Below are 26,634 nucleotides of genomic sequence, written 5' to 3'. Positions count from 1 at the left end.
CATCCTCCTTGAGCTCTCCTGTCTCACCTGGCCTCTGCCTTTAAGTACACAGCCGACTACACACTTCTGCTTGTGTTGCCTGATCCCAGCAGGAGTAGACCAGCCCTTTCACTTAATGGAAAATCCCTGTTGGACCAAGGGCAACCTACTAGCTGTTCTTCTCCACCTTGGCTTCCTTACAGCAGTGCTGTTTTTGGGAGCATCCATTGGCTGTTGTCCTCTCTCCATCCTGTTTCTGTCTCCCCACCCCTGCTTTGCTACTCTCTTTCCCAAACCTGCTTCAATACAATCTTTTTGGAATGATGACAATCCAAGTGGACTGTGGACAGCCATGTGGAAAGGTAGGAATGCATTTTCATGTACAAACACCCATCACAATTTCCCCAGATAAATCCTTCCCCCCTTCCTCAGCCCCACTGTACTAAAAAGATGGGCAACATCCCATTCATGTACATAGAAAAAGGAGTGGAGGGGGCTAAACATTTCTTTCTGCTGACCATAATTCCACTAAATGCAAGAGAACCACTTTCACCAACTCTAGCAAATTCCCATTCAGTCTACGCAATCTGTGCATCCACATACTCTAGCAAACATACACATGAAGCTGCTGCTTTGTATTGAGCCAGTTTGTCCATCAAGGTCAGTATTGTCTTCTCAGACTGGCAGTGGCTCTCTGGGGTCTCAGGCAGAGGCCTTTCACATCACTGACTGCCTGGTCCTTTTAACTGGAGCTGCTGGGGATTGAACCTGGGACCTTCTCCATGTAAAGCCACTGAGCCCCCCCTTTCCCCAAACATACATCCTGTGTATGTTCATGTGATGATTTTAAGTGTGTGTGTGTCTTTAAATGCTTGGTGTGGAACAGATGAAGGGGAGGGTGAAAGAGAGGGATGTGAGTGAGATGATTGGTTGATGACTGAGAGAGTGGGTGGAGTGAATGCAGTTTTTAGTTACTGAGCAGAAGGAGAACATTCAGTCAGGGCAAAGGCAGGCAACCTGTGTGGAAGCATCCTAGTTCAGTTAGGCAACCTGTGTGGAAGCTTGAACTGTGTGTGTCTGTGAGAGAAGCAGGCAAACTCTGTGCGTGCCTGAGAGAGAAAGTCTATGTATACTTGAGTGAGAGATTGATCTATCTGAAGTAGACAAAGTGTGTGTGCCTTAGAAAGTTTATAAAGATTTGTGTGACTGTGCCTATATAGAGAAACTTTAAGAACTGAGAACTATCTTTGAAACTATCAAGCTTAAGTACTAGTGTAAAACTGATACACTTCTTGTAAAAATAAAAGTTTATTTTGGTTTTTTTTCTATCCCAAGTATATGTTATTCCTATATCCCATTCCTGTTCTCAGGGCCACATAGTCCCTCGAAGGAGCCTGACACATGGGCATGTTATTAAAAGGGAAATTTAAATTATTTTGGAATATAATTCCTGGTGGCAGCAATCTACCCAGAGGGTGTAAGAAGAGGGTTAAAGGCTAAATCTAACTGAAAAATAAAGGGGGTCGTAACAGTTCACCTCATTCTTAAAAAGCCACTCAAAGAATTATGTACTTTCACCACCTCTAGCAAACACCCATACTGTAGGTGACACGCTACACTAACCTGGTAGAAGTTTCTACATTTGAAGGAACCTTCCTTCAACTTCAGTAGCTGCTCCATTGAGGTGGAGCTACTTAAGATGGAGGAAGGCTTCACACTTTGCTGAGTGGAGTGATAGGATACAGGCCACAATATGCAGCCAACATGCTTTAACCAGCTCTTAATGCAATCCTATGATGAGTTACTCTAGTCTTGGCCCGTTGAAGTCAATGGACTTAGACTGGGGTAAAGCTCCACAGTTCATCAACCCCATATCCCTTGTGTTCATTAAAAGAGCCAGAATGTTCAGCCAACGCACATCATGGAATTCTAATGACAGTGCACAGTTACACTTGTACCTCCTTTAGCAAACAACATGTACAATCAACACAGAACCTGTGTGATGTAGTGGTTAGAGGATCAGAGACCCAGGTTTGAGTCTCTCACTCTGCTATGAAAGCTTGCTGGGCTAATCATCCCCTCTCAGCCTAACAGACCTCGCAAGATTGTTGTGATGATAAAATGGAGGACAGAAGAATGGTGGAATCCTTTTTGGGTCCCCATCTTGTGTGGCCAACTAACTACAAGGTGGCATTCCAGCAAAATTATATTCAGTATGTGCAACCAGTTCTGTTGAACCAGCTTAAGGAAACGCAAATCTAATATTTGCAACAAACATACTTTCACCCGCTCAAACAACCCCACATCCAATATGTTAGATATGCAGATCCAATATGTTCAAACAACATAGACCATAGAATTTGAGCTACAATTATGAAAGCCACACACAACCTCTAGTACTACCAAACAAAGAGAAGAAGCAGGCAGGCAAGGGAGCCAAATGCTGCACTTTCTCTTACCTTACATTGGGGGTTAAAACATTTATCTCCTACTCCTGCTAACTTTTGGGATTTGAGCCTGGATAGTACAAAAATGGCACCAGCAAAGGGCAAGGAAGGGGGCAGGATTTTGTTTCCCTTACCAATATGCTTTGTTTTCTTTAAACAGACCTCCCTTTCCCCCCACCCACTTTGAGTGTCCCGGGTAAAGAAGGGAAAGTGACTCAATTCATGCTTCCTTACGCAAGCAAGAATGTCTAATGGCTTCTAGAAAACAGCAACATGCTCTCCTGTGACCCCCTCCCCAAATATTGCATGGAGTGTCTCCTGGGGGAGCGGTATGATCCCTGAGAAATTCCATCCAAACAGAAAACAAACAAACAAAAAATTATAGGCAGACATGAAGTTTCCTATTGGAAAAAATGAAGAATAGAAAAGAGAATCCAATCCCTGGTAATAATTACAGTAAAGAAAACAAACAAAAATATTAAAGCATCAAACGAATGGGAAATATCTGAGTAGATCTGCCATCCAAATGACAGCTGTGACCCCCCCCTAAGGTTTGTAGCTTTTGAGGCCAGTTTGGTGTAGTGGTTAAGAGTGCTGGAACTCTAATCTGGAGAACCGGGTTTGATTCCCCACTCCTCCACTTGAAGCCAGCTGGGTGACCTTGGGTCCATCACAGCTTCTAGGAGCTCTCTCAGCCACACCCATCTCACAGAGTGTTTGTTGTGGGGATAATAATATATTTTATAAACCACTCTGAGTGGGTGTTAAGTTGTCCTGAAGAGTGATATATAAATTGAATGTTGTTGTTGTTGTTGTTGCTGTTGTTGTTGTTAGATGTGGGTTTTTGGATTTCAGAGTGACCTACATATGCTCCTGATGAGCTCCAACCCAACCAGGTCCCTCACTATCAGTGCCTGCATTGAATATCGAGTGTTGAAGCACCCATGTGTTTGCCTGTTTGGAATGTGTGGGGGCGGGATTCTCGATCTAGGGAGACATTCCTGGGAATGGGCTTACACCCACAGACAGCCTCACATGCCTGCCCACTGCCATTCCTTTAGCTGGCGAATGACTCAGGGGCAGCTGGTATTCAAGCCCAGCTCTGTGGAGATGAGTCACCATATGACAAGACCAGGAGAGCTGCCATATCCGATCAGGCCAGTGGCCTGCCTCAGTCCCTGCCCACGACAGCCTTCCGCTTCAGAAAGCAAGCAAGCAACTGTCCCGTTTCCCTGCTCCCACAATGCCCTTTGATATGGCACTGCATTATGGGGGTGAGGAACACCAGCAGGCCCCCATCTGACCTTCAAACCGATAGTCTTGCGCCCTGCGGCAAAGTCAGGCTCAAATTCCCCACAAATGCCAACCCAAGCCATCTGGCAACCGTGAAAAGGAAAGATGGCTACACAATCTGGGGCCAAGAAGGAATCAGGGCTTGATTATTCTCTAGTGAAGGGTTTCCCAGTGTTTATTAGTAATGCCACAGCTGTTGCCATTCTGTGTAACTGAATGTTATACATTGAAGTCCCCTTACCAGGTATTTATACAGCCAAGTTGATGAGGGAACAGTGAAGCATTTCTGAATGGGCAATTTCAGCTGCTTCTTGAATAAAGCTATCTTACAGTGCAATCCTAAAATGAGTTACTCCAGTCTAAGCCCATTGATTTCAGTGAGCTTAGAGTGGAGTAACTCTGTTTAGGATTGCACTGTGAGTGAAACTGGGAGAGGGCTGGGGGGAGCTGAAAGCAGTTTTGTTTGGCAGCGAGGAACCTTCCCCAGAGAGATTCGCTTGGGGCCCTTGCCGTTGTTGCTTAGATAGAAAATCAAGCCATTTTCAGTTGTATATTCTGCTGTATATTCTCTTGCTGGCCATTTGACTGATTTTTAGTTGTTGCTTTGGATTTCATTGTAGGCTTATTTTTGTTACAATTTGAGGGAGGCAGTTTTTAAAATTATTTGGCAGGTGAACTGACAGGCTTTCTTGATGTAGTGTTTGCTCTGGGATTAACACTGGTCCTGTGTCATTGTGTCTGCACCCCTACAACTTTTGCTAGATCGGTACTTTTTAGTAATAAGCAGATACTTATGAAGATGATACACTGAAGAACGAAGCCCAAGGGAGAATCAGCATGGCTTCTGCAAAGGGAAGCCCTGCCTTCACCAACCTTTTGGAGTTCTTTGAGCAGATTTAACAAGCATGTGGATAAGGGTGATACAATAGACATTGTATACCTGGAATTCCAAAAGGGTCTTTCCAAGGTACCTCCAAAGACTCCTGAGTAAGTTTAGTGGTCAAGGGATAAGAGGAGTCCTCTTATGAATTAAAAGTTGGTTAAATGAAGTAAGCAGAAAGTAGGAATAAATGGACAATTCTCACAATGGAGGGAAGTGAGCATTGGGGCACCATAAGGACTGGTATTCAGACTGGTCCTATTTAATTTGTCCATAAATAATGAACTCATAGGAATGGGCTGTGACAGTGGAAGAGCATCTCCTTTGCATGCAGAAGGTCCCAAGTCCAGTCCTCGGTGTCTCCAATTAAAAGGATCAAGCAGTAGGGGCTGTGAAAGACCTCTGCCAGTTGGAGTAGACAACTGACCTTGGTGGCCTGATTGAGTATAAGGCTGCAGCTTCATATGTTCATGATTTGGAGGTAAGCAGTGGCTTGAGTGTCCCGATGACACCAAATCATTCAGCTCAGTCAGATGTTGGCCATAAGAACAGCTGGAATGGAACATCCTTTTATGGCATATCTATGAAAATCTGTTTAAATTTTCAGAGGAGTTAGCCGTGTTAGTCTGTAGTAGCAAAATTGAAAAGAGTCCAGTAGCACCTTTAAGACTAACCAACTTTACTGTAGCATAAGCTTTCGAGAATCATAGTTCTCTTCGTCAGATGCGCATCTGATGAAGAGAACTGTGATTCTCGAAAGCTTATGCTACAGTAAAGTTGGTTAGTCTTAAAGGTGCTACTGGACTCTTTTTGATTTTGCCTTTAAATTTTGAAACTGGGCTCTTCAGAAAGAGAGGCAATATTTACTGAATGGTCTCTTACAACAACCCACAGATGTTTTTCAGAATTTCCACTTCTCTAAGTGGTATTGAGGGTGATCACGTCTAGCAAATTTATTTATTTATGGCGTTTTTATCCCACCCTTTCTCAAATAACTCAAAGGAGCATACATGGTTTTCCTCTCCTCCACTTTATCCTCATAACAACCTTGTGAGGTAGGTTAGGCTGAGAGAGAATGATGGGCCCAAAGTCACACAGAAAACTTTATGGTAAGCAGTGATTTGAACCCAGGTCTCCCCAATCCTTGTACAATGTGCTAATCACAACATAACTCTGCAACTGCATTCACAGGATATAACTTTTCACCAGTGCCAAAAAGCTTTGTTGAGTTTTCAGGCCATGCCCCTCAATGCATTGAGATGGAAAATATTCTAAAATTCCTGTTTTTGTATTTGTGGCCAACAAGAAGTTGAAGATGTCCTAAACAATTGCCAGAGTCAGATTTTTGAAATATGTTCTTGGTATCTATCCTTGGTTGAGTGATACAAACAAGATTAAGCGTCTGCTTTGTGATCGGAACAAATATGTTACTCATAGAGAATCTCTGTTTGTTTTGGCACCTTACAAGATTAGTCATTATTGTTGTTCCCTGTTGTGGAGATCATTTAATCTAGCCGATGCTACTGAGTAAATATAAATCTAATCATTTTAAACTCTAATGCTGTTAATGTTTTCTGTCCGATACTTGGACCTCGTCTGTTTTGTCTGCTGACAGTCAAAAGGAAATTTGGTTGTTGTGGATTTTCCGGGCTGTATAGTCGTGGTCTTGGCGTTGTAGTTCCTGACGTTTCGCTGTGGTTGGGGGTGGGCTATATTTCTGGAGGGTCAATCTTAATGTTGCCAGATCTATATAGTTATTTTGTGACTGTTTTCCCCCAATGTGTTTTAAAATTATTTCTTGAAACTTTCAATAAAAATTGTTAATAGAAAAACAAGCAAAAAAAAATTCCCAAGACCTTGGAAACAAGCTATATTTCCTTTTGATTGCTGAAGGAGCTACTGAACACACTGAAGGGCACGGTTTTTTTATTTCATAAAAAGGTTGCATAAATACCTATGCATCATTTATCAAAAGACCCATAGGTTGCACAGGTTGGAAAAGTGTCGGGGGTGGGGGGGAATCAGAAACCTGTCCTCAAGTGTGCACTGCATGGAGCCCTTTCTCTTTCATCTGTTTTAAAGCCTTCTCAAGCACTGCTGGATAGAGTTGGACTGTAGGGCAGGGAATGTTTCCAAATGGTTTAGTCCGTCAGACTCTCTAATGTCACTAGGAGAGGAAAAGGTCACTTGTAAAGAGCAGGTGAAAAGCATCTCTGAAGCACAAAGCAGGGCACTGCTTTGGTGCGTAATCAGGAGGGGAAGTCCATCGTTTGTCACTCTCAGAGAGTTACAACCATAGTAATGGAAGTATTTTCAAAACCAGAGCAGAAGTATATGTGAATTCATGAAGATACTTTTCTGTTGAGTCAGACTGAGGTCTGAAATAGACAATACATTTTTGCGCAAGTCGGGTCAGGATTCTCCTAGCTCGTCTTCCCCAGACTCCAGCTCTGAGGAACTTCTTCCTCCAAGTGCCACAGGTAGGGTTCTGGGTTGGAAAATGCCTAGATATTTGAGGGTGGAGCCTGAGGAGGACAGGGTTTGGGGAGGGGAGAGACCTCAGTGGGGTTTACTGAAAGTCCACCCTCCAAAAACAACCATTTTCTCCAGGGAAGAATGTCCTCAGATCCGCAAGTGACACAGAGGCAAAGGAGATAGGATTCTCTGTGAACAGGACACTCAGAAAAATCCCTCAGCTGTCAAAAAATGTCCTCTTAGACATACTGTCCCAGAAGCATACATTATACTACAAACAGACATACTAATTTAACTGTCATGGTGCTGCCCAAACAGTATTAGGAACTGTAGTTTGGTAAAAGCACTGAGAATTTTATGAGAGATTTCTAGATCTTCACAAATAACCATTCCCTTGATCCTCTGAGGAGAAGACGTAAGTATGAAACCATATTGTAGGGTAGAGATTTCAGAAGAGTAGGCTTACCAATCTTTTTGGTGTGTGTGTGTGAGGTGCGGGGGAGGACTGGCGTTCTCACAAAATTACAACCAGTCTCCAGACTACTGAGATCAGTTTCCTCAGAGAAAAAAGGCAGCTTCAGAGGGTGGACTCTATAGTATCACATCCCTGCTGAACTTCTTCCTCTCCCCAGACTCTGCCCTTCTCCAGGCCTGATCTCAGATCTCCACAGATTTGCCAAGCTGGAGTTAGCAGTCCTACCAAAAAGTAATCCTCAAGACTATAATTGCATTTAAAGAAATAGGTGGTCCCTATGGTATTATGGAAGCTGGATCTTCCCCTGCCCTTGATGGCCCAGGCTAATCCAATCTTGTCAGATCTTGGAAACTAAGCAGGGTTGGTCCTGGTTTGTACTTGGATGGGATACCACCAGGGAAGACTGGGGGTGTTCTGCAGAGGAAGACAATGACAAACCACCTCTGTTTTTGCCTCTTGCCTAGTAGGGGCGGGCGGGAGGTTACCATTAGTGGGCTGCAGGGGTCATTTCGTAGAAAAAGAGCTGGAGGAACTCATTAGCATAACTTATTAGCATAACTCAGCGTATGCCACGCCTCTTGCCATCACCAGAGGTGTGTCATTATTATAACTGATTTGCATATGCCACACCCCCTAACATCACCTATTCTGGCTGTTTTGGACCCAATCCTGGCCATTCAGGGCCGAAATTGGGCCCAAAATGGCAAAAAGGGGCTGAAAATGGCTGAACAGGGGCCCAAAATGGTCAGGATCAGGCCGCTGATGAGTGGGAGATTGATCCACCACCCATCAGAGGCCTGATCCGGGCTGTTTTGGCCCCAATCCATGCCGAAACAGGCCCAAAATGTCCAAGAGTCAAGTGGGCGGGGCCACCTGACATGTGACCTCTTTGGGGAACTGCCGGAACTGCGTTCCTGTGCGTTCCCCCTCGAAATGAGCTCTGGTGGGCTGTGATTTGACAACACCTTACACACCCATCTTGGCACCAAAGAACCAAGCTTTCAGCCCTTTATGAGCCTCTGAACTGCCCTCCCACCCAATGTAATGTGTTGGTTTTTGTGTTTTCAGATGGCGGCCCAAAGAAACTTCGTAGCAACATCCGTCGAAGTACAGAGACCGGGATTGCTGTGGAGATGAGAAACAGGGTGACACGGCAAGGCAGCCGGGAATCAACTGATGGCAGCACCAACAGCAACAGCTCTGACGGCACGTAAGCGCCAGGGATGGTTGACAACACTTTTCTGTACAGGGCAGGTACCCTCCCCCACACACAACAGATGTGGGTTTTCCTCGGCTTAGGGATTTTTTCAAAAAAATGCTTTCTGCATTGGATGGCTTTTGAATATGGTAAAGACACAAAGGGAACAGGACGCGTAAAGGTCCGATGTGTCTGTCCCTCCAGTTCTCTGCACCAACCAAAGCTGAATATGCTCATACCTTCTACAAAGGATGTTTTCAAAACATCTTCCCATCACGGGGCAGTTCAGAAATGTGGCCAAACATGAAACATAATTGCACTTCTTGTTCTGTCCTTTCTCTGCTGTTCCCATACACTTCTTCTCTGCAGGAAGCAACTTAAATTACTTAATGCAGATGAAGGGAGCTTTGGCTGTCATGTTTAAGGTGCTACTGTACCCAAATCTTACAGCTACTGTCTCTCCGGCAGGCTTCGACGCAGAAGATGGAAGCTACCGTTTCTGACTTTTTTTTTAGCTGTATGTAACGGCCTGTCACCTTCTTTGCTATCACCTTCCTTGTTTCTCCTTGCTTTGAAGGATACCCAGAAGTGTGGGGAAAGGCATTTGTGCACCTTATACAACAATTTCTTTCTAATGTCCCACTCCCAAGCTTTCTTTCTAATGTCAAGCAGTTTTTGGACAATGCTTTCATGCCCGCAAATTTCTTTTTTTCTCTATCTTTCTCTTTTCCTCAGGTTTATCTTCCCCACAACCCGGCTGGGTGCTGAAAGCCAGTTCAGTGACTTCTTAGATGGGCTGGGACCAGCACAAATTGTGGGACGACAGACATTAGCTACTCCACCAATGGGTGAGTCTTTAAACCAGAGCAGCATTCCAGGCCGTCAGTTCCTTTGCTCACCGAACTCCAGCGTGCTGTTGACATTCTGCCAAGCAGGGCTTTTTTTCTGGGAAAAGAGGTGGTGGAACTCAGGACCTCACAATGACGTCACTTTGGGTCAGCTGGAACAAGGGGGGAGTTTTTTAAAGTTTAAATCGCCCTTGACAAAAATGGTCACATGGCCGGTGGCCCCGCCCCCTAATCTCCAGACAGAGGGGAGTTTAGATTGCCATTCAATCTAAACTCTCCTCTGTCTGGAGATCAGGGGGCGGGGCCACTGGCCATGTGACCATTTTCAAGAGGTGCCGGAACTCTGTTCCACTGCGTTCCAGCTGAAAAAAAGCCCTGCTGCCAAGGATGGTCCCAACGGAGCAGGCAAGGAAGAGGGAGATTTCTGCAGAGCTGTTTGCCAGACTGACTACAGCTAGCCCCTGTTACTCTTGTCCCTTCATTCGTTGGGACCGGGGAATCCTGGGTTGATGTATTTGTTCTGTTCTGAAACTCATGAACACATGACACTGCCATATACTGAATCAGAGCCTTGGTCTATTAAGTTCAGTATTGTCTACTCAGATTGGAAGCATCTCACTAGGGTCTCAGGCAGAGTTCTTTCTGATCCTTTGAACTGGAGATGCTAAGAATTAAACCTGGGACCTTCTGCATGCAAAGCAGAGGCTCTTCCGCTGAGCCACGTCTCCTCCTCTGCCCTTTGCATGGCTATTGCTAGAGAGTTAAAATGGGCTTATGTATAAGCCAAGGACACAGATTTTGTTTCATATTTCTATATAAAATGGTAAATATGGATAAGAAGACATTTGTTAATCCTATCTAGATTCTTATAAAGTATATTTTTAAGTGACTATAGCAAATGTTCTTCAAAAACACAACCGATTGTGTCCAACCCACTTCACCCTCCAATTACAGTTTGCTGATTACCCCCAGATTTTGCCCGCAAACCCTGAAGAACAACATCAGGGTTAATGTGGGGTGGGGGCTACAGTAGAAGAGGGATAAGCAGAAATCACTGCCCCCTCTTCAATGGCATAAATGCCTTTCAGTCTTTAGAATGGTGCGGTTTAAACTTTTTTGCAGTTTAATCGTGATAGTATTTCAGTCTTGCTGTATATCTTCTTTCCCTTCCCTCCTCCTAATCTAAGTGATATTTTTGCACAGCAGTTCATTTGGGGGGGGGGAATCAACAGTGGGAACAGCCCGTTTCCAGTCCCATTTAAGTCAGTGCTATGAATGTCCTTACTTACTGAGAGCCAGTTTGGTGCAGTGGTTAAGAGAACGGGACTCTAATCTGGGGAACTGGGTTTGGTTCCCCACTCCTCCACTTGCATCTGGGTGACCTTGGGTCAGTCATAACTTCTAGGTCAGCCCTACCCTCCTCACAGGATGATTGTTGTAGTGGGGACAATAATGACATACTTTGTAAACCGCTCTCAGTGGGTGTTAAGTTTCCCTGAAGAGCAGTATACAGGGCTTTTTTTTCAGCTGGAACGCGGTGGAACGGAGTTCCGGAACCTCTTGAAAATGGTCACATGGCTGGTGGCCCCGCCCCCTGATCTCCAGACAGAGGGGAGTTTAGATTGCCCTCTGCGGCGCAGCACGGAGGGCAATCTAAACTCCTCGCCGTCTGGAGATCAGGGGGCGGGGCCACCAGCTATGTGACCATTTTTTCCGAGGGCAACCCACTGAGTTCCACCACTGCTTTTCCCAGAAAAAAAGCCCTGGCAGTATATAAATCAAATGTTGTTGTTGTTGTTACGGCTACTGTGGTACAAGATTTCTGCGATTTTATTGTTTATTTATTGTAAATTTTTATCTATTGCTGTAACCTGCCCTGAGCCCGCTTGCGAGGAGGGTGGGCTATAAAATAAATAAATAAATAATAATACTTATAGAAGCAAGGGCAAGATATTCTGTACATGCTCAGAGGCAGTCTTAGGCTCTGCTATTTTTCACATTCCACGACTGAGCCCTGGTTCAGAGCTGGTTTTGCCTTCATTGAGTATTATTTCGGTCTTCCTAAGTGGTGGGGAGTCTATGCTCACTCTTGCCTGTGAGGGCAGCAAGCGCTGTGGCTCACAGCAAGCTTTTGGCGCAAAGACGCCTCCAGGGCAGAGTTCATGGTATAAGAGCAGCTTTGTTAAGAGAAAAGCTCATTTTTGTTTTTATTGTTTTGAGTGGGTGGATGTGCTCCCCCCCTTTGTCCTTATACTAAAATTTGCTGTTCTGTGCCTTTATTAGTCTGAATACTCCTGCCCCCTGCTGGTAAATAGTGGCATTAGCAGATTCCTTCTCCGTTTTCTTTAATAAATCTACGCCTCCTTCCTCTTTACACAATTAGCGACAGAAAACATTGTCCGTCTTCTGCGCTCTGCTGGTTAAAGACAGAAATGACCAGCACAGATATTTATTCTTGGACTGTTATTCACAGGAGGAGGCAGTTTTAAGCCCCTTCTTGGCTTACTTCTGTACTGTTCACATAGAGAAGTACACAGACTGCGCAAGCAAGAACATTGTCAGTGAAGTCTAGAATTCCCTCATCGTTTCTCCCGTGGGAAGGAAATAGGGTTGCCAACTGCAGCTTGGGAACTACCTGGAGATTTGGGGATGGAGCCTGGGGAGGGCAGGGTTTAGGAAGGAGAAGGACTTCAGTGGGTATAATACCATAGAGTCCTCCTTCCAACAAAGCCATTTTCTCCAGGGGAACTGATCTCTGTCACCTGGAGATCAGTTGACATTCTGAGAAAACACCAGGCCTCACCTGGAGGTTGGCAATCCAGAAAGAAAGCCAAACGGGAAATTTGGAAAGGGACAGTAAGTGTCTTATTTTGGAAAAGTTTACAGAAATAAATTGGCTCAGTGAAAAGGGCATTTACTCCATTTCTATTACCTGCTTGAAAAGAAAATCTGCTTCAGACGTGTCCTCTACAATATGGCTGCTTAACAGGACTGGGGGCTTAATTCTGTATGAAATAGCACCCCGATGAGTCTAAGGTATTTTTAACCACATAAAACTCTATGAAAAGAAGGATGTTTATTAGTGCAGTTAACCTTTTCTGAACTGTAGAGGAATCATTTCTTATAGTTACGTACTCACATAGTTCCTGGTTTTGAAAGCTCTGTGGAAATCTGAAAAGGGCTTCAGACCAGGTGAGTAAACCAGGGGAAGCCATACCAGGCCAGCTAGACCTGAGGTGAATTGAGCTGCCTCTGAAAGTTCAAAGCAGAGCATGATGGTAACAATAAATGGAAGTATAATAAATAACACTTAACATTTATACAGAATTTTAATTCCAGAGGGGTAGCAAAATTAAACAGAAGCCTAGCACCACATCTCACTTTCCATGTTCAAAAGTCTTCACATAGCTGATCTCAATATTCCTGACAACAACCCAGTTTTATCTTCATATTGTAGGGGGCTGGCTAAGGCAGACAGGCAGAAAGGGAAATGGAGACCCTCCAAACTCCATGTTACATTTAATTGGTGGCTGCCGCGGGGATTTGCAGCAAATAACCCGCCCCCCCCCGGCCATTTCAGCTCAGGAAAATGGCATGGGGGGAGGCCCAAACCTCTTCTCCCCCAGCACCAGTCTCAGTATGAATTGGTGCCCTAGTGAGGAACATCAGGACGAAGTTTCCACAGCTGATGTGTGACTAGGGTGATGTCAGTGACATAACTTACATTGCTGCTTCACTTCCAGGTACAACTAGGGCTGCCAGTGGGGGTGGGAGATCCCCCACTCCCAGCCTCTACCCTCTGCCACCACTCCCCTGGTGGGTGGGGGAGAAAGACCTAGGGAATGGGCCCAGGAGCCAAATACTACCCAGGCCAGCATGCAGCAGGCACAGTCCTGCTGAGCATGACGACAGCATTTCTGGTAGTGACATCGTCACACCTGGTGGTGGGCATGCTTGCGCATTTCACAGGGGCCCACTTCTGGAAGTGATGTCATCGTGCCCACTGGGAGCACTCTCAAGAACATCTTCCCAGTAAGTGCCAGGGGGGAAGGGGACCTGGCAACCCTAGGTACAATCGAGAAGTGACAACGGGTTGCTCTATATATCACTGGAAACTCTATGGTTGGGGCTTGCTGGCAGGAAGCCTTCCACCCTAGCGAGAGGCCTGGCAAGCTTAGGGCAGCTCTCAACAAAAAAATTAAAACCAACAATAAAGACAGACAAATCATACCCATAAAAAATAAAGTAATCCAAGTCAATTTAAAAATGCCAATAAAAACAGCCTATAAAAGCATGCCAGGGCTTAAAAGCCTAAGATGATATTGATAAAACAGTCGTCAGAGAAGATCAGCAAACAACTTTAAAAAGATGAAAGCCCTTAGTTTAAAAGCCTTAGTTAAAGACTGAGGTTTTGGCTGGTGCCTAAAGGAAATTAAGGTAGCTCTCCTGGCCAGTGTCAAGAGGGAAGGAATGCCAGAAGACTTTGAGGACTTCAGACTCTTAGCCATACAATATGGAAAGTGGGCTAGTTATGAATGGGAGAGGTTCTGGCTCCGTGATTTGCGTGGAGGAGGTCCCAGACTCAGAGTTTCTCTACACAAGATGCTTCGGCGCGTGTTCGTCAAGTATAGGGAGACACAATGTTAGCCAGGAAGCGTAGTTTAAAAAGACAGAGCCTGCGGAGATTGCTCCTCAGAGGGTTGGTTGATTTCATCTTCGCCTCCCCAAAGGCCCTGTTGGGATTGCAACAAGAGGACAGTGAGGAACAAAAATGGGCTTGAGCTTCCTTCCAGAGATGGGCTTAGACCTGGATAGGTTATAATGGACTGAAGTTTCCCTTCTGGCATTTCACAGCCCCTTCACACATCTCCAGTTTATAGCAAAGCCTTTGCCGTGCCGCTGGCTCTGTCTTTTTAAACAACCCTTCCAGGCTAACATTGCATCTTCTGACATGTGTTCTGTATGTGTCAAATGTCTCCTGTAGAGAGAGACTCAGTCTTAGGCAATTCCAGTTAAAGGATCCAAGGCAGAGAGTGCTGAGAAAGGCCTTTTTTTGCCTGAGACCCTGGAGGGCTGTGGCCAATCAAAGCAGACAATGCTGACTGAGATGGTTAATGGTCTGAGTTGGGGTAAGGCAGCTTCACACATTCATATCTGTATTGTCGATCTTCTCTTTAGCTACCCTGAACCTGCTGCCAATCAGTCTCATTGGGTGACTCCAAATTTTGAAAGCACAGTTTTTCTACTTTTCCTGCTCCATACTCAGCTATCTTTTATGTGAAGCTGTAGATGCTCAAGCATCAAGTTATGTTGACCTTTATCTAGCCAGCCCTCTAAATCCTGCCTCTCTTTGTCTAAGCTAGAAGCTTCTATCTGACTTCTCGTCTTTCTGTGCCTTTGTTCTCTCTCTCTTTGTGGTCTTGCAAGAAGCAAGTCACTCCTAAAAATCTCTCCTGTGCATGCATGCCAAAGACACATCCATGCCCTCATACTTCCAGTCACATGTAGCTAGATTTGCTAGGCACTTGGAATAGGGGCCGCACTAGTAAGTAGATGAAAAGAACCAGGTGCAAGGTGAAATTTTTTTTTATTCAAGTTTTGTAGATCCCTATACGTTTCAATTAAAAGCTTTGTCAGGGGATCTTCTAGGAAGTATTTCAAGAGTCACCTTGCTGCTATAAAAAAATGTAAGTGAAAGTGAATCAGATTTAATAAAAATAAGTTATTTGTTATGATATACTGGCTTGAAAAGTGTTTTACCGCATGTAATTCCATACACTGCATCTGACTGTGCAACTTTGCTTAACTAATAAGTATCCCCAATAGATATGTGCGATCCCTGTGTTATGTGAACAGGGCCAATGTGCATACCTTGCAGGTGAGTACAGCTTTGGTGCATGCACACTGATTACAGTAGCGTGGATCTTATGACCACATTCCTCACATGCTTTGCTCTAGCAGCAGTGCAACTGACTTTCTCTGCTGCTCGTACTTCTGTTTGCATAACCTCCTTGAAAGCCACTGATCTTGGGCTAACTGAAGTACAAGTGATAGAGGAAGCAAGTGCAACTATGGTTGGAGTAAAGTGCATGTGGAATTCAGTCATTGGATTGAGTCCTGTATTTCTAAAGGTTCTTTTTCACATGAATGGAAGCTTTAGATGCACACAAATTACGTGCATTGCCCCTGTTTGCACAACATGGCAACCGTGCAAATTGGTAACATGGCAAAGCGGTAATATCGAAGAAAGTACACCTGTGTTTGCAGGACTCCTGTCATGTGTTAGTATAAAGTTAGAGTGTTCAAAACTGTATTCTGCCTGTGGACATGTCCACAAAGTACCTAGATGAAAGAAGGTAATGGAGCAAAGTTGTGGTGACAGTCCCATATTGATGTCCCTTCCCTTTCCTAGGTGATGTTCACATTGGGATGATTGACAGGAATGGGCAACTGGAGGTTGAAGTGATTGAGGCTCGTGGCCTCACACCAAAGCTTGGATCCAAGTCTATTCCTGGTGAGTAGCCACATCCAATACGTACAGGGAAAAGGGAGATTGAAGATCAGGTAGCAGTAGGAAAACTGGCAAAGAGGAGGTTGCCCCCCTGCTGCCACCAACAGGTATTGTTGAATATTCAAGTCCCCTCAAAATGCCAAAGTCTGACCATTTCTGTATCATGTAACATAAGGGAGTTCCAGCTTTCCCCACTGCTTCATCTGATATGGAACTCCAGCGCATGGCCAGAATTCTTGGGTGCTGTGTCACTTTGCACCAGGCACCGGTGAGTCTTCTTGGACCAGCATACTCTGGAAGAACACCATAGAATGCCCCCTATTGTCCTTGAAGCCGTGCATCTGGGGAGGAGGGGGCGGGGAATTGGTAAGAGCAAGTAGGTGCACTCTGCAAAGAGAAAAGACAAGGGAGCTGAATCAAGTGGTAGCAGAGTGGGAGACAGATGGATCAGGTCCAGGACTGGGGACTGATTCACACGGATGTTTTCCTGTGCACGCTTTATTGAAATGAATGGGGGCCATAAGCTACAGCCCCTTGAATCTTTATTAAAGCATCCTCTTGAATGTGAAAATTTTATTTACCCATGCCATCCCACTGTTGTATTTTTTAAAAATGAAGTATTGTTCCCCCCTCCTGCCCTTCTGTATGCATAAGGGGGCCACAATGTGTGAGTGCTGGACACCCTTTGAAAAACAGCCTCCATCACCTCACCCTAAACCGAGGCAACAGTGGCATGAGCCCAGGAGGAGATCAGTGTAGCTCATTTGGAGCGACAAAACACCTTGGACCAGTCCGGTTGCACCTGTAATTGGGGGCTTGCATTTCTGTCTCTCTGTTAACGCAGCTACCTATGTCAAGGTTTACCTCCTGGAAAATGGGGCCTGCCTGGCCAAGAAGAAAACAAAGACTGCCAAGAAGACCTGTGACCCGCTCTACCAGCAGGCCCTGCTCTTTGACGAAGGTCCTCAGGGCAAGGTGCTACAGGTGAATGCTTTCCTCCTCTGTAAAGGGTAAGAGGATCAATGCTGCTGCTGTTCACGTAGCCTGGTAGTTCTGAGGCCTGACCCAGAGGGTCGTGTTTTCATCTGCCTTCTCCAAGCAAGCCAACTCATCCAGGCTGCCTGTTATGGAGGGAAGTTCTAGTAATTCAGTGCTGGGTCCATGAGCCACAGCAGAATCTCTTCTGAGGTAAAAGAACCTAGATTATTGAGGGCCTTCATATGCCTGGAGGCAAATGGAATGCTTGTTTCATGATGACTACCCCAAAATACTGTATTTTTTTTAAAAAAAACACTCTGTGGGAAGAAAAGGCATTAGTCAAGTGGGAAGATTCAAAGAGCAGGCTGAAGTGGTCAGACGGGCCATGGTATTTCAGACTGCAGGTACAGAATTCCTCTTTTCATTGTTCCTCTATGTTAAGAACTCCTTTTAAATAGAAAAGCAGCACAAAGGCTCAATTAGAATCCCCCCGCCCCCTGATATGATAGCTTTCTGATTGCAGGGATATTTTTTTACATGGGGGAGTATTCAAAAACAGTATCCTCCACTAGGAATCTGAACTGGTACTCTTCATTCTATCCCCTCATTCCACGGCATTCGTAATCCTAGTTTTAGCCTAGTTCACACATGCAAGAGAAAGAGGTCGTCAGAACTGTGCCAGTTCAGATGGCAAGGAATGGATTCAAGCTTTACATATTCCTTTGCACTGAAAACCTATCTGTAAATAGAAAATTAACATTTTGCTCTGAAGTTTGCTCTGGTGATTTTCAGTTTGAAAGAAACTTTTCATATGGGAAAAAGTTTTTCTCTATTAGCAGTAGAGTCAGGTAGATCTGTGAAAGTCCTCCTAACAAATGCTTGGAGAAGGTATGCATGATGGGCTCAGTTCAGACAAGACTGAGGTGCTGTTGATCAAAAACAAAGCCACTCAAGGAACTAAGCAATCAGCCTGTCCTGGAGGAGATTGTATTCCCCCTTGGGTTTCCAGCCTGCAGTTGGCAACCCCGCAGAAGATTTCCAAGGATGAAGCCCTGGAAAACAGTGTCAATGACACCATGGCATCATTTCCAGGCAAAGTCCCAGAAATGATGTCAGAGGACCCCCCACCCACACATCACACTCTAGGAATTCCACACACCTCTATGGTAAAGACCATAGTGATTGATGGAATTTCTAGAGCACTGTGAGGGTGAGTGAGAGCTGTGATGTAACTTCCAAGTTTTTGTCTAGAAGCGATGTCACAGCCTCAGCAGTCCCCTGCTTTTCCCTTCTGCCACTGAGGGCCAAACTACATGAGATGACTTATGCGAGTCTGTGCGAGTGTTTAGAGGTACATATGCTCCAGCATGCCTGTGTCAACTTTTCCCCAAGCTGAGCACGTGTCTTATAACTTCAGTCCATGAATGTGTCCTGTAACTTCTATGTGTGTAGCATTTGCGAGTGTCCATGTGAGTCGCCGGAGCAGACCACCTATTTTGGTCAGTGTGGAGGGAGATGAGGAATGGTATCTCATGATGTACCTTCTCTTTGCGCATGCTCAAACCTTCCTTGGCAGTACAGAGCAAATGTGGTAAAATTTGGCCATTGTTTCCAATGGGAAATGCAATTTGGGACTTTCCGGGGGGCATTTTTGGACTGAATTTTACAAAATTTTCTTGAGAACTACTCTTAACTGTCCTATAATAACCCTCAAAGTTTCATGAAGATTGGACTTCGTGGGGGCATTTTATGCCCCCCCCCCCAAAGAAGGTGCCCCCAGCCACCTCCAGTCGCCGTTATTCCTTATGGGGAAAACTATGGGGGATATCCGAGGGGATAGGGATGGCATTTTGCAAAAGAAATCTAGCAACTAGAAGCAAAACTCAAACCAAACTGATGCACGGGGAACACTTCAAATAAATAACAGAAAATTAGAATAGTAATCTTAAGGTTACTAAACAATAGCTCATCTTATCTTTCTAGATCTATTTTGAAATTAGCAAATGCTTATTCTTAAGACCTTGTTTCCCCCTTCCCAGATCTAGCTAGCCTTTTTGCTTGGGATAACAAGTTTATTTTAAAAGCTCAAGGCTCTGTCCAGCCAAGTTAAGATTTTAGTCATTGATTTCAGTGACAGATTTAAGCATCTTTTGTGTTGAAATAAATCGGACTGAAAATTGTTATGTTGTAGGAAGCTGGGGTTGTTGAACACATTGCCCAGACTTGCTTAACTACATTACCAGTTGCAAGACTGCTCCCCCTCCTGGCCGCTTCATGTTGGTTTGAGTGATTCTCTGGTGTGGTGTTGGCCCTCATAGGGAACAATGAATGGTCACCCTGCTCAGGGAGCACTGGTTTTTTTGGGGGGGTGGGCTTCAGTTTGTTTCTGTTGGGCTATCTGGTGTGTGGATTGTAATCAAGAATGCGCCTCTGGCCATGGCATCCACGATCTGTGTGTTTCTGCAGTGGGAGTCATTCTCCCCCCCACACAATAGAAACCAGTGGAGAGTGGCTGGTCGCCCCACTCAGGGGGTGATGTGGTTTTTGGAGAGGCTTCAGTTTGGTTCTGTTGGGCTCCAATACAAGGGATGGACTGCCGTGTGGCTGAAGTGTGTGAGTGAACAGGAAAGTAACGGGGGAAACACATGTAAGTGCAATAACGTGCTCTACACGTGTAATTCGTCTTGTGTAGTTCAGCTCAAGAGTCAGCAAGAAAAAACCCCCAAAATTTCAGAATGTCAGCAGCAGTCCCCACTTAATTTTTGGCCTCACAAGGAAGAGCTTCCTTTTCAGGCAGTTTCCTTTGGGACAAGATGCTCCCTTTAGGTGCTCGCCTGGTTGCACACTATTTAGGGCTTTATAGGTCAAAGCCAGAATCTTCAGTTGTGCTTGGAAAAAATCTGGCAACTGAGAAATCCATTTCCATATTGGAATGAGAGAATCCTTGAAACATGACAAGGAAACTATTGTATTCTGAACCATTCCAAAACCTTCTTCAAGGGCAGCTCCAGATACAGTGCATTGCACTGGTCAAGCTTATATGTGGTCAAAATATTGGAAATCTGTGGCCAGGTCGCTTTGTTCAGATCATTGTGGTGTAGAACCAATGAGTTGGCTAGAAGTATGCGGATTAATCACATGTGATCTAAAACAAAGGAGAATGGGAGGGAGGAACCAACACCCCTCCCCCATCCTTCTTATGGTACCCTTGGCAGCCCCCCAACCCCTCCCCTTTCCCCTCTCCTCTCACAGGACTGTGCTGGATATTCAGTTCCTTCGTCTCCATTCTTTAGGTGATCGTCTGGGGGGATTATGGCCGCATGGACCACAAGTGCTTCATGGGAATGGCACAGATAGTTCTGGAAGAGTTAGACCTGTCCAGTGTGGTGACAGGCTGGTACAAGCTCTTCCCCACCTCCTCGTTGGCGGACTCCACGATTGGACCCCTGACACGACGTCTCTCCCAATCCTCTTTAGAGAGTTCAACAAGTCCCTCTTGTTCTTAAGGATGGCAAGAGCGAGAAAGCAAAATTGAAGGTGGAAGAAACAAAGAAGAATGCTGTTGCCGTTACCACCACTCTGGTAGCATGGTTTGTAAATATCCCATGCCTTTCCTTCTCCCACCACCCATCCTCTTCCTCCTCCTTCTTCAATAAGAGAATCCTGCTTCCCACAATTTTAGATGTGCCCCTCGCTCACCCTGAAGGCACGCAGTGTCGGAAGAGGAAACTGCAGAATGTGGTGGGGGAGGAATTAAATGGGGAGGAAAAGGAACACGCTCTACAGAGGAAAGAAAAAAACTTGCTACTGATTCCCAGCTCTGAGACCGTTCTGTGACTTCTGTCACCTCAACTCAAACAGCCTTTGGCTTAGAGTCAACCATCATTCATCTATAAACACACTGGGGGAACACCTCCAAGCGGACTCACTGAAGGCTCACTGCAAGTAGCACGATAACTCAATAGGTTTCTTTTTTCTGATCAGTATTTTATTTCTGTATCTTTGAAGGGGGAGGCAGAGCTTTCCCCCTATTTTGTCCTCTTTTTTTAAAAAAAGAAAAACTTCAAAGCTATTTTTTTTAAAGGAATGTAGCATCTTCAGACATTATGTAGCCTGCCATGTGCTCACAGATCTCGCTCTCTCTCTGCAATATCCATGTAGACATCTTCCCTCCGGACAGGGAGTGCCCGCTAGCCACTTCCTGTTTCGTTTCCTGGTGCAAGCCTTCAAAGTGTTGAGCAAGCAATTCTATCAATCACTTTTTGACACGCATGGCCTAAGGGCTGGGAAAAAGGAGGGAAATGGTAATCTGCCAAAGTTGTAGAAGAAAAACTATAAACGGTGCATTTGACATGACTGTTAAGTTTAAAACATATTTAAAGGTTCACGTTTTGCTTTCTCACCCTTTAAGCAATTTCACTTGCTCGGCTTCCCTAACTACGGCATCATGTTTTCTTCGAACACAATCCAGTCTCTTGCATAAGACCCAGTAAAATACGTAGGAATTGTGCAAGGTCTTGGCTGAGCCGCCTTGCTTCAGTTGGGCATGCCCGAGACACATTTGTACCGCATTTGTGCCCCCCTGTGACTTTTTTATTCTCACCTGTGCTGTCTTTGGCTCTGGGCTGAATTTGTAGTCCCAAAGGCGAGATGCCGAACTGTTTGAATGTCAACAGATGGAAGGGTAAAATTGCAGATATACAAAACAGAATACAAAAATACTGGATGGTTAGGATAAGGTGGGCTTACAGGGGAAGATATCCCAGTAGCTTCATCTCTGTTTCTCGCAAGGGTGAGAGATCTACACAATCTACTGTTTTGAATTTAATACTCTACAGCTGCAATCCTATGCAAATTTACTTGGGGGTAAGCCCCACTAAACACATTGGGGCTCACTTCCACATAAACCTGCATATGATCATCCTGATAGTTGCGTGTGCAAGTATGTGTTTTAAAAGTAGCAATCTGATCCCCATAAAGGGGTCAGTTCTTGTAGCAAAACTGAGAGTTATAGAAGCTTCTAATGAAGGTGCCTACTGAAATTTTCTGAAACTACTCAGGGGAGCTATTGTTGGAAAATGTGAGTTTTTTTCCCTCAAAGTAAAAAAAGGCTCGAGGTTGACTGTACTGTAGAGGAGAATTGCTGGTCGCTGTAGAAGCAGAAAGGTGGTTTGAATGTTTTCTTTCCATCAGACAGCTTTGGATGCTCCACTGCTGCTGGAATTGAGATTGTTAGTTGACTATTACTTATAAGCAAGACAACCATTTTCCACAATACGCAAAGCAACATTATGTACACAAGTTCCACTCTTATTCCTGCCAAGATGAGATAGCAGGAATGCATTTCCACCCCGATAGGAGGAAGTACTCAAAGAGAAAGATCAAAAACTTGCCACAGAATGAATACCTTTTTGCAGGGCTTTTTTTCTGGGAAAAGAGGTGGTGGAACTCAGGACCGCACAATGGTGTCACTTTGGGTCAGCTGGAACAAGGGTGGGGGGGTTAAAGTTTAAATCGCCCATGGTGAGTTTAGATTGCCCTCTGCAATCTGAACTCCCCTCTGTCTGGAGATCAGGGGGCGGGGCCACCAGCCATGTGACCATTTTCAAGAGATGCCGGAACTCCGTTCCACCGCGTTCCTGCTGAAAAAAAGCCCTGCCTTTTTGAAAGTGGATAGTAAATTAGGATGCCTTTTGGGGCTCCTGCCTCTGCCCTCAAAGACCCAGCCCAATGCACCCCAAGCCCTTGGCATCTGCTGATGCTTCTCTGAATGCTTGGATTTGCAAGTTCTATATTCTGAACTTAAGGTATTGATTTGATCTGGAACATCACTAAATCATCAATCGAAGTCAAAGATGGGGCTAGAGGAAGGCCTCTTGATCCCCGTCTCACACATTTGTCCTGGTACTTACGCTGTTCTGGATGGCAACTGATAAAAGAAAAGCAATCTGTTGGATATCTAAGGCGCTCTCATGCTAGCTCACTGCTCTATTCATGTTTGAAAGCTTTCAGCAGAAGCCCAGTGTTCTATGTTAGTTTAACCATTCTCTGTTGCTTCAAGCATGGGCCTGTATACAAACTGCAGAAGATAATAGTATGGCCAAAGAAGAGCTCCAAATTACCCTCTGCTCTGCCTGCTTGCATTTTTGACATTCAGCGCATCTGTCTTCTGTTTGGCAGAAAGGAAAGCAGGTTGTTTGGACAGAAGAGCCGCTTTTATCCTGGTGTGGAAAAAAATGCAAGTATTCTGCTCATCGGTTCATTCCCTCTCCAATCCACACACTGTCTTGGGCTCATACCAGAGCAGCACAACAAATTGACAGTCTTCTTGAAATCTTCTTAAGGATTTTCTGCCCTGGGCATATCTTAGCACAAAAGGAAGAAAAACCATTAAGGACTTCTCTGAAAACCTGGCCGTTGGGCGTTCCTATCTCGTTTAATGAACAAATGATCATTGGAAGCATATTTATGGCAACATGGAACATCTTAAGGCAGGGGATGAGCCAGGCTTCTAGGAGACATTGTGGGACATCCTGAGGCTTTCTGGATGATGCTTATACTGTGGAAGGACAAGAACGGGAGGGGGAACAACTTCCAACACACATCGTGCCCAGGTTTCTCTTCAGTCGAAATTGTATGTTGCTGTTGGGCTGGAAAAAACACTTGGATAGCAAAAGGAACTGGACAAGGTCTTTTCTTCATTTCACCAGCAACTGAATGCACATGGAGAAGCCAAGGCACTGGAGATTCCAGAATGGCCAGTGTGCTCTTGCAGCAACAGTGCCAATGCACAGACCAGGTATTGGAAATGAACTTCAAGCAGGGCGCAGGCAACATGGGACTGCCTAGTCCACATATTGAAATCCACATATTGGGATGCATCAGCAGACCTATAAGGAAACTCCAGCAAAAGACTTTATTTATTTTTCTTGCCATCCGAACCCCCCTGTATTTATTAGGAGAGTGGGAGTCAATAGTTAGGGTGTGTTTTATCTGCTGAAAATTCAAAGCTGCTCCCGAACCTAAATGTATTTGGCCAGCATTCCAAAGATCCCACAACTTGAGTCTCTGTTTCAGACAGCACTCGCTTTCCTGCTCTGCCCAAAGCTGTTTGTGACACAATGGCAGTGAGGAATTCAGAGGGGAACCAGGTAAAAATGCAAGTGTGATTTTCCAAACTCATGAATGCACGCATCCGTTTGGAGGCTGTCCATTTTGTTTCAATGGTGACCTCAATTCTTTTTTTCTTTCTATGCATGAAACGTAGCATCGGCTCTTTCCTGGAGAAGTAAAAGACCTTTATTTTGAACGGTTTTCCTGAAGCTTCCAAAAGACAGAGAGAATGAGAGAGAGAATGTGAGAGAGAGAGAGAGAGAGAGAGAGAGACCCCTCCCCTGGGGTTACCACTTAGTCTGAAGGGGAACAGACCAAAGGACAATCGCTGTCACATAGGATGCATTTTTCAAATGAGGAATGGCATTGACACATTCCTCAATTACCTCGTTTTCTGTCGTTCCCTTGTCGTTCTCCGAGGGCACCGATGAAAAATGAATTGCAAAAGGACATGATAGGAAGCGAGGGGTAGGCAAGAGAGCAGCATCTGTTTCCAGGTCAAATTTTGGCTGTTTGGCCATGATCCAGAAAATTCCTGTGAGCAAAACCCACCAAAATGAAGGAAAGCGGTGTTATAGAAAAGCAGAAACTAAGTTAATTCATTTATAAATTTGCATCCCATTTCCCCTGCATTTCACAAAGGCGTCAAATGCTAAGTTGTTACCCCCCTCCCCAAATCTTCAAATGTTAAATGCCCATTTACAGCAGACCATCAGTCATAGCAAAGCTTTGGAACCTTTATTAAAAGGTCGGAAGGGATGTGTCGACCCCCAAACTCCCATAGGGTGGTAATTCCAATGGAAACAAGTGACCACCCAAGAGGCCCTGTTTCTCACCATATTGATTTTATTTTTGCAGCTCAAAGGGAATGTCAACAAGGTCTGCTGTCCCAGTCGTAGCTGGCCTGAGGGCACATATGGGGAGAGGGAGTCCTTCAGGCTTGTGGGGCCCAGGCTATGAAGGACTTTCTAGGTTAAAGCTGTCACCTGGAATTGATCCTTGGAGCATATGGTAATCAAAGTTGCTGGGGGCAAAGAACATGATCCTGGCCTGAAATACCAGATAGCAGCACTTGGGCCCAGAGGAAACTTCGGAAGTCAGAACTCAGACTTTGTAAATCCACTGCATGGATCAGTGTGATCAGGTCAGCCTGGTCTAGAAGAGAGGAGGAGGCTGCAAGCCAAATGGTTCAAGGTTTTCTTTAAGACAGCAAAACCTGAATGGAATTACAGACATCAGTGAAGCGGGGCTGGAATGGATAGCATTCAGAAGATGGAGGGATTGCAATTCCATACTAACACAAACACATAGGACAGAAGGGTCACGCAGTGGTTGAAACAGAGTCTGTTTCATTCAAGGATCCTAGGGAGGCACACGCCGTGTTGTAGTGGAAATGATACCCTTGTTTTTTGTCTTAGGCTGGCAGGTGCTCCTTTTTAAGACCTTCTGTGGAGCCACAACAAGAAAGGCTCTGTTGTACTTTCCCAGTCATTTGAATCCTCCAATAGATGGGACATTTTGAGCAGAGTTCCACCAGCAGATGTTAGGGGACAAGTAGGTTCAAACAATGAAAGGGTATTTGAAAGATCTGGTAGCTAAAAGTGGTTGCCGACCTCCAAGTGGGGGCTGGAACTCTCCCAGAATTGCATCTGATCTCCAAACTAGAGAATCAGCTCCCCAGGGAAAAATGGCAGTTGCAGGGGGTGGACTGTATGGCTTTCCATCCCTACTGAGCTCCCTTCCCTCCCCATACTCCACCCCCAAATCTCTAGGAATTTCCCAACCAGGAGTGGGCAATCCTAACTCAGTACCACATCTTTCCAGGGCTTAATGATTGCGAGGAGCTTCCAGTTTCTTTCCGGGTAGAATTCAAAGAGCACAATGACACAAGGAAAAGGGGGTTTATAATTCAAGTGCAAACCTTTTGGCCTCTCCTGCTAAAGTATTTCCTCTGGAAACAGAAGCACATTAAATTCCCTGCAGAGGTGTAGGACTTGCTGCCTCACTAGGGTACTGTTTGTTATCAGGATCTCTAAATGATTTCATGCCTGTAATTTCACTTCATTGTGAATTGTCCGTGTGTTTCTCTCCTAAAATGCAACTAGGAATCATACTGTATCTATGTCTTTGTTTGTCTAGAGGTTAACACCATGCATTCACTTAAAAAGGCTTCTTTAGGCCTAAATAGAACATCGCCCCAGTGTTGTGGGAGCCGCTTTGAGCAGGCCTGAGGAAACCTGGGGATTTGGGAGGTCTGGTTTTTCCCATGCCAGCATTTCCCTTCCTGGAGGGCTGGTAAAATTAGCCTTTGCTCGTTCAGCCAACCTATATAATTTCTCCAACTAGATTGCTCTGCAGGGAAGACTAGGCCAGCCCACTGTGATAATGCATCAATAGATCCTTAGCATTCAAGATGCTCCTTAAGAAAAAGCCAAGA

The 26,634-nt window shown here is 45.0% G+C and overlaps 1 protein-coding gene across 1 annotated transcript in view; it reads left to right on the top strand.

Annotated features, from left to right (window-relative positions):
* Nucleotides 1-20,590, top strand: part of RIMS3 (regulating synaptic membrane exocytosis 3) — a 28,179-nt gene extending 7,589 nt beyond the window's left edge. The window contains exons 2-6 of the mRNA XM_055000074.1: nucleotides 8,618-8,759; nucleotides 9,483-9,595; nucleotides 16,008-16,109; nucleotides 16,951-17,090; nucleotides 20,378-20,590. Of these exons, the coding sequence (XP_054856049.1) occupies nucleotides 8,618-8,759; nucleotides 9,483-9,595; nucleotides 16,008-16,109; nucleotides 16,951-17,090; nucleotides 20,378-20,590 (710 nt within the window). The remainder of the gene's footprint in view (nucleotides 1-8,617; nucleotides 8,760-9,482; nucleotides 9,596-16,007; nucleotides 16,110-16,950; nucleotides 17,091-20,377) is intronic.
* The last annotated feature ends 6,044 nt before the right edge of the window (nucleotides 20,591-26,634 follow it).

This window comes from Eublepharis macularius, chromosome 15 (genome assembly GCF_028583425.1).
Source record: "Eublepharis macularius isolate TG4126 chromosome 15, MPM_Emac_v1.0, whole genome shotgun sequence".
Lineage (NCBI taxonomy): Eukaryota > Metazoa > Chordata > Lepidosauria > Squamata > Eublepharidae > Eublepharis > Eublepharis macularius.
The sequence above is the reverse complement of the archived record's forward strand: the minus strand, read 5'-3'. Positions and strand labels throughout refer to the sequence as shown.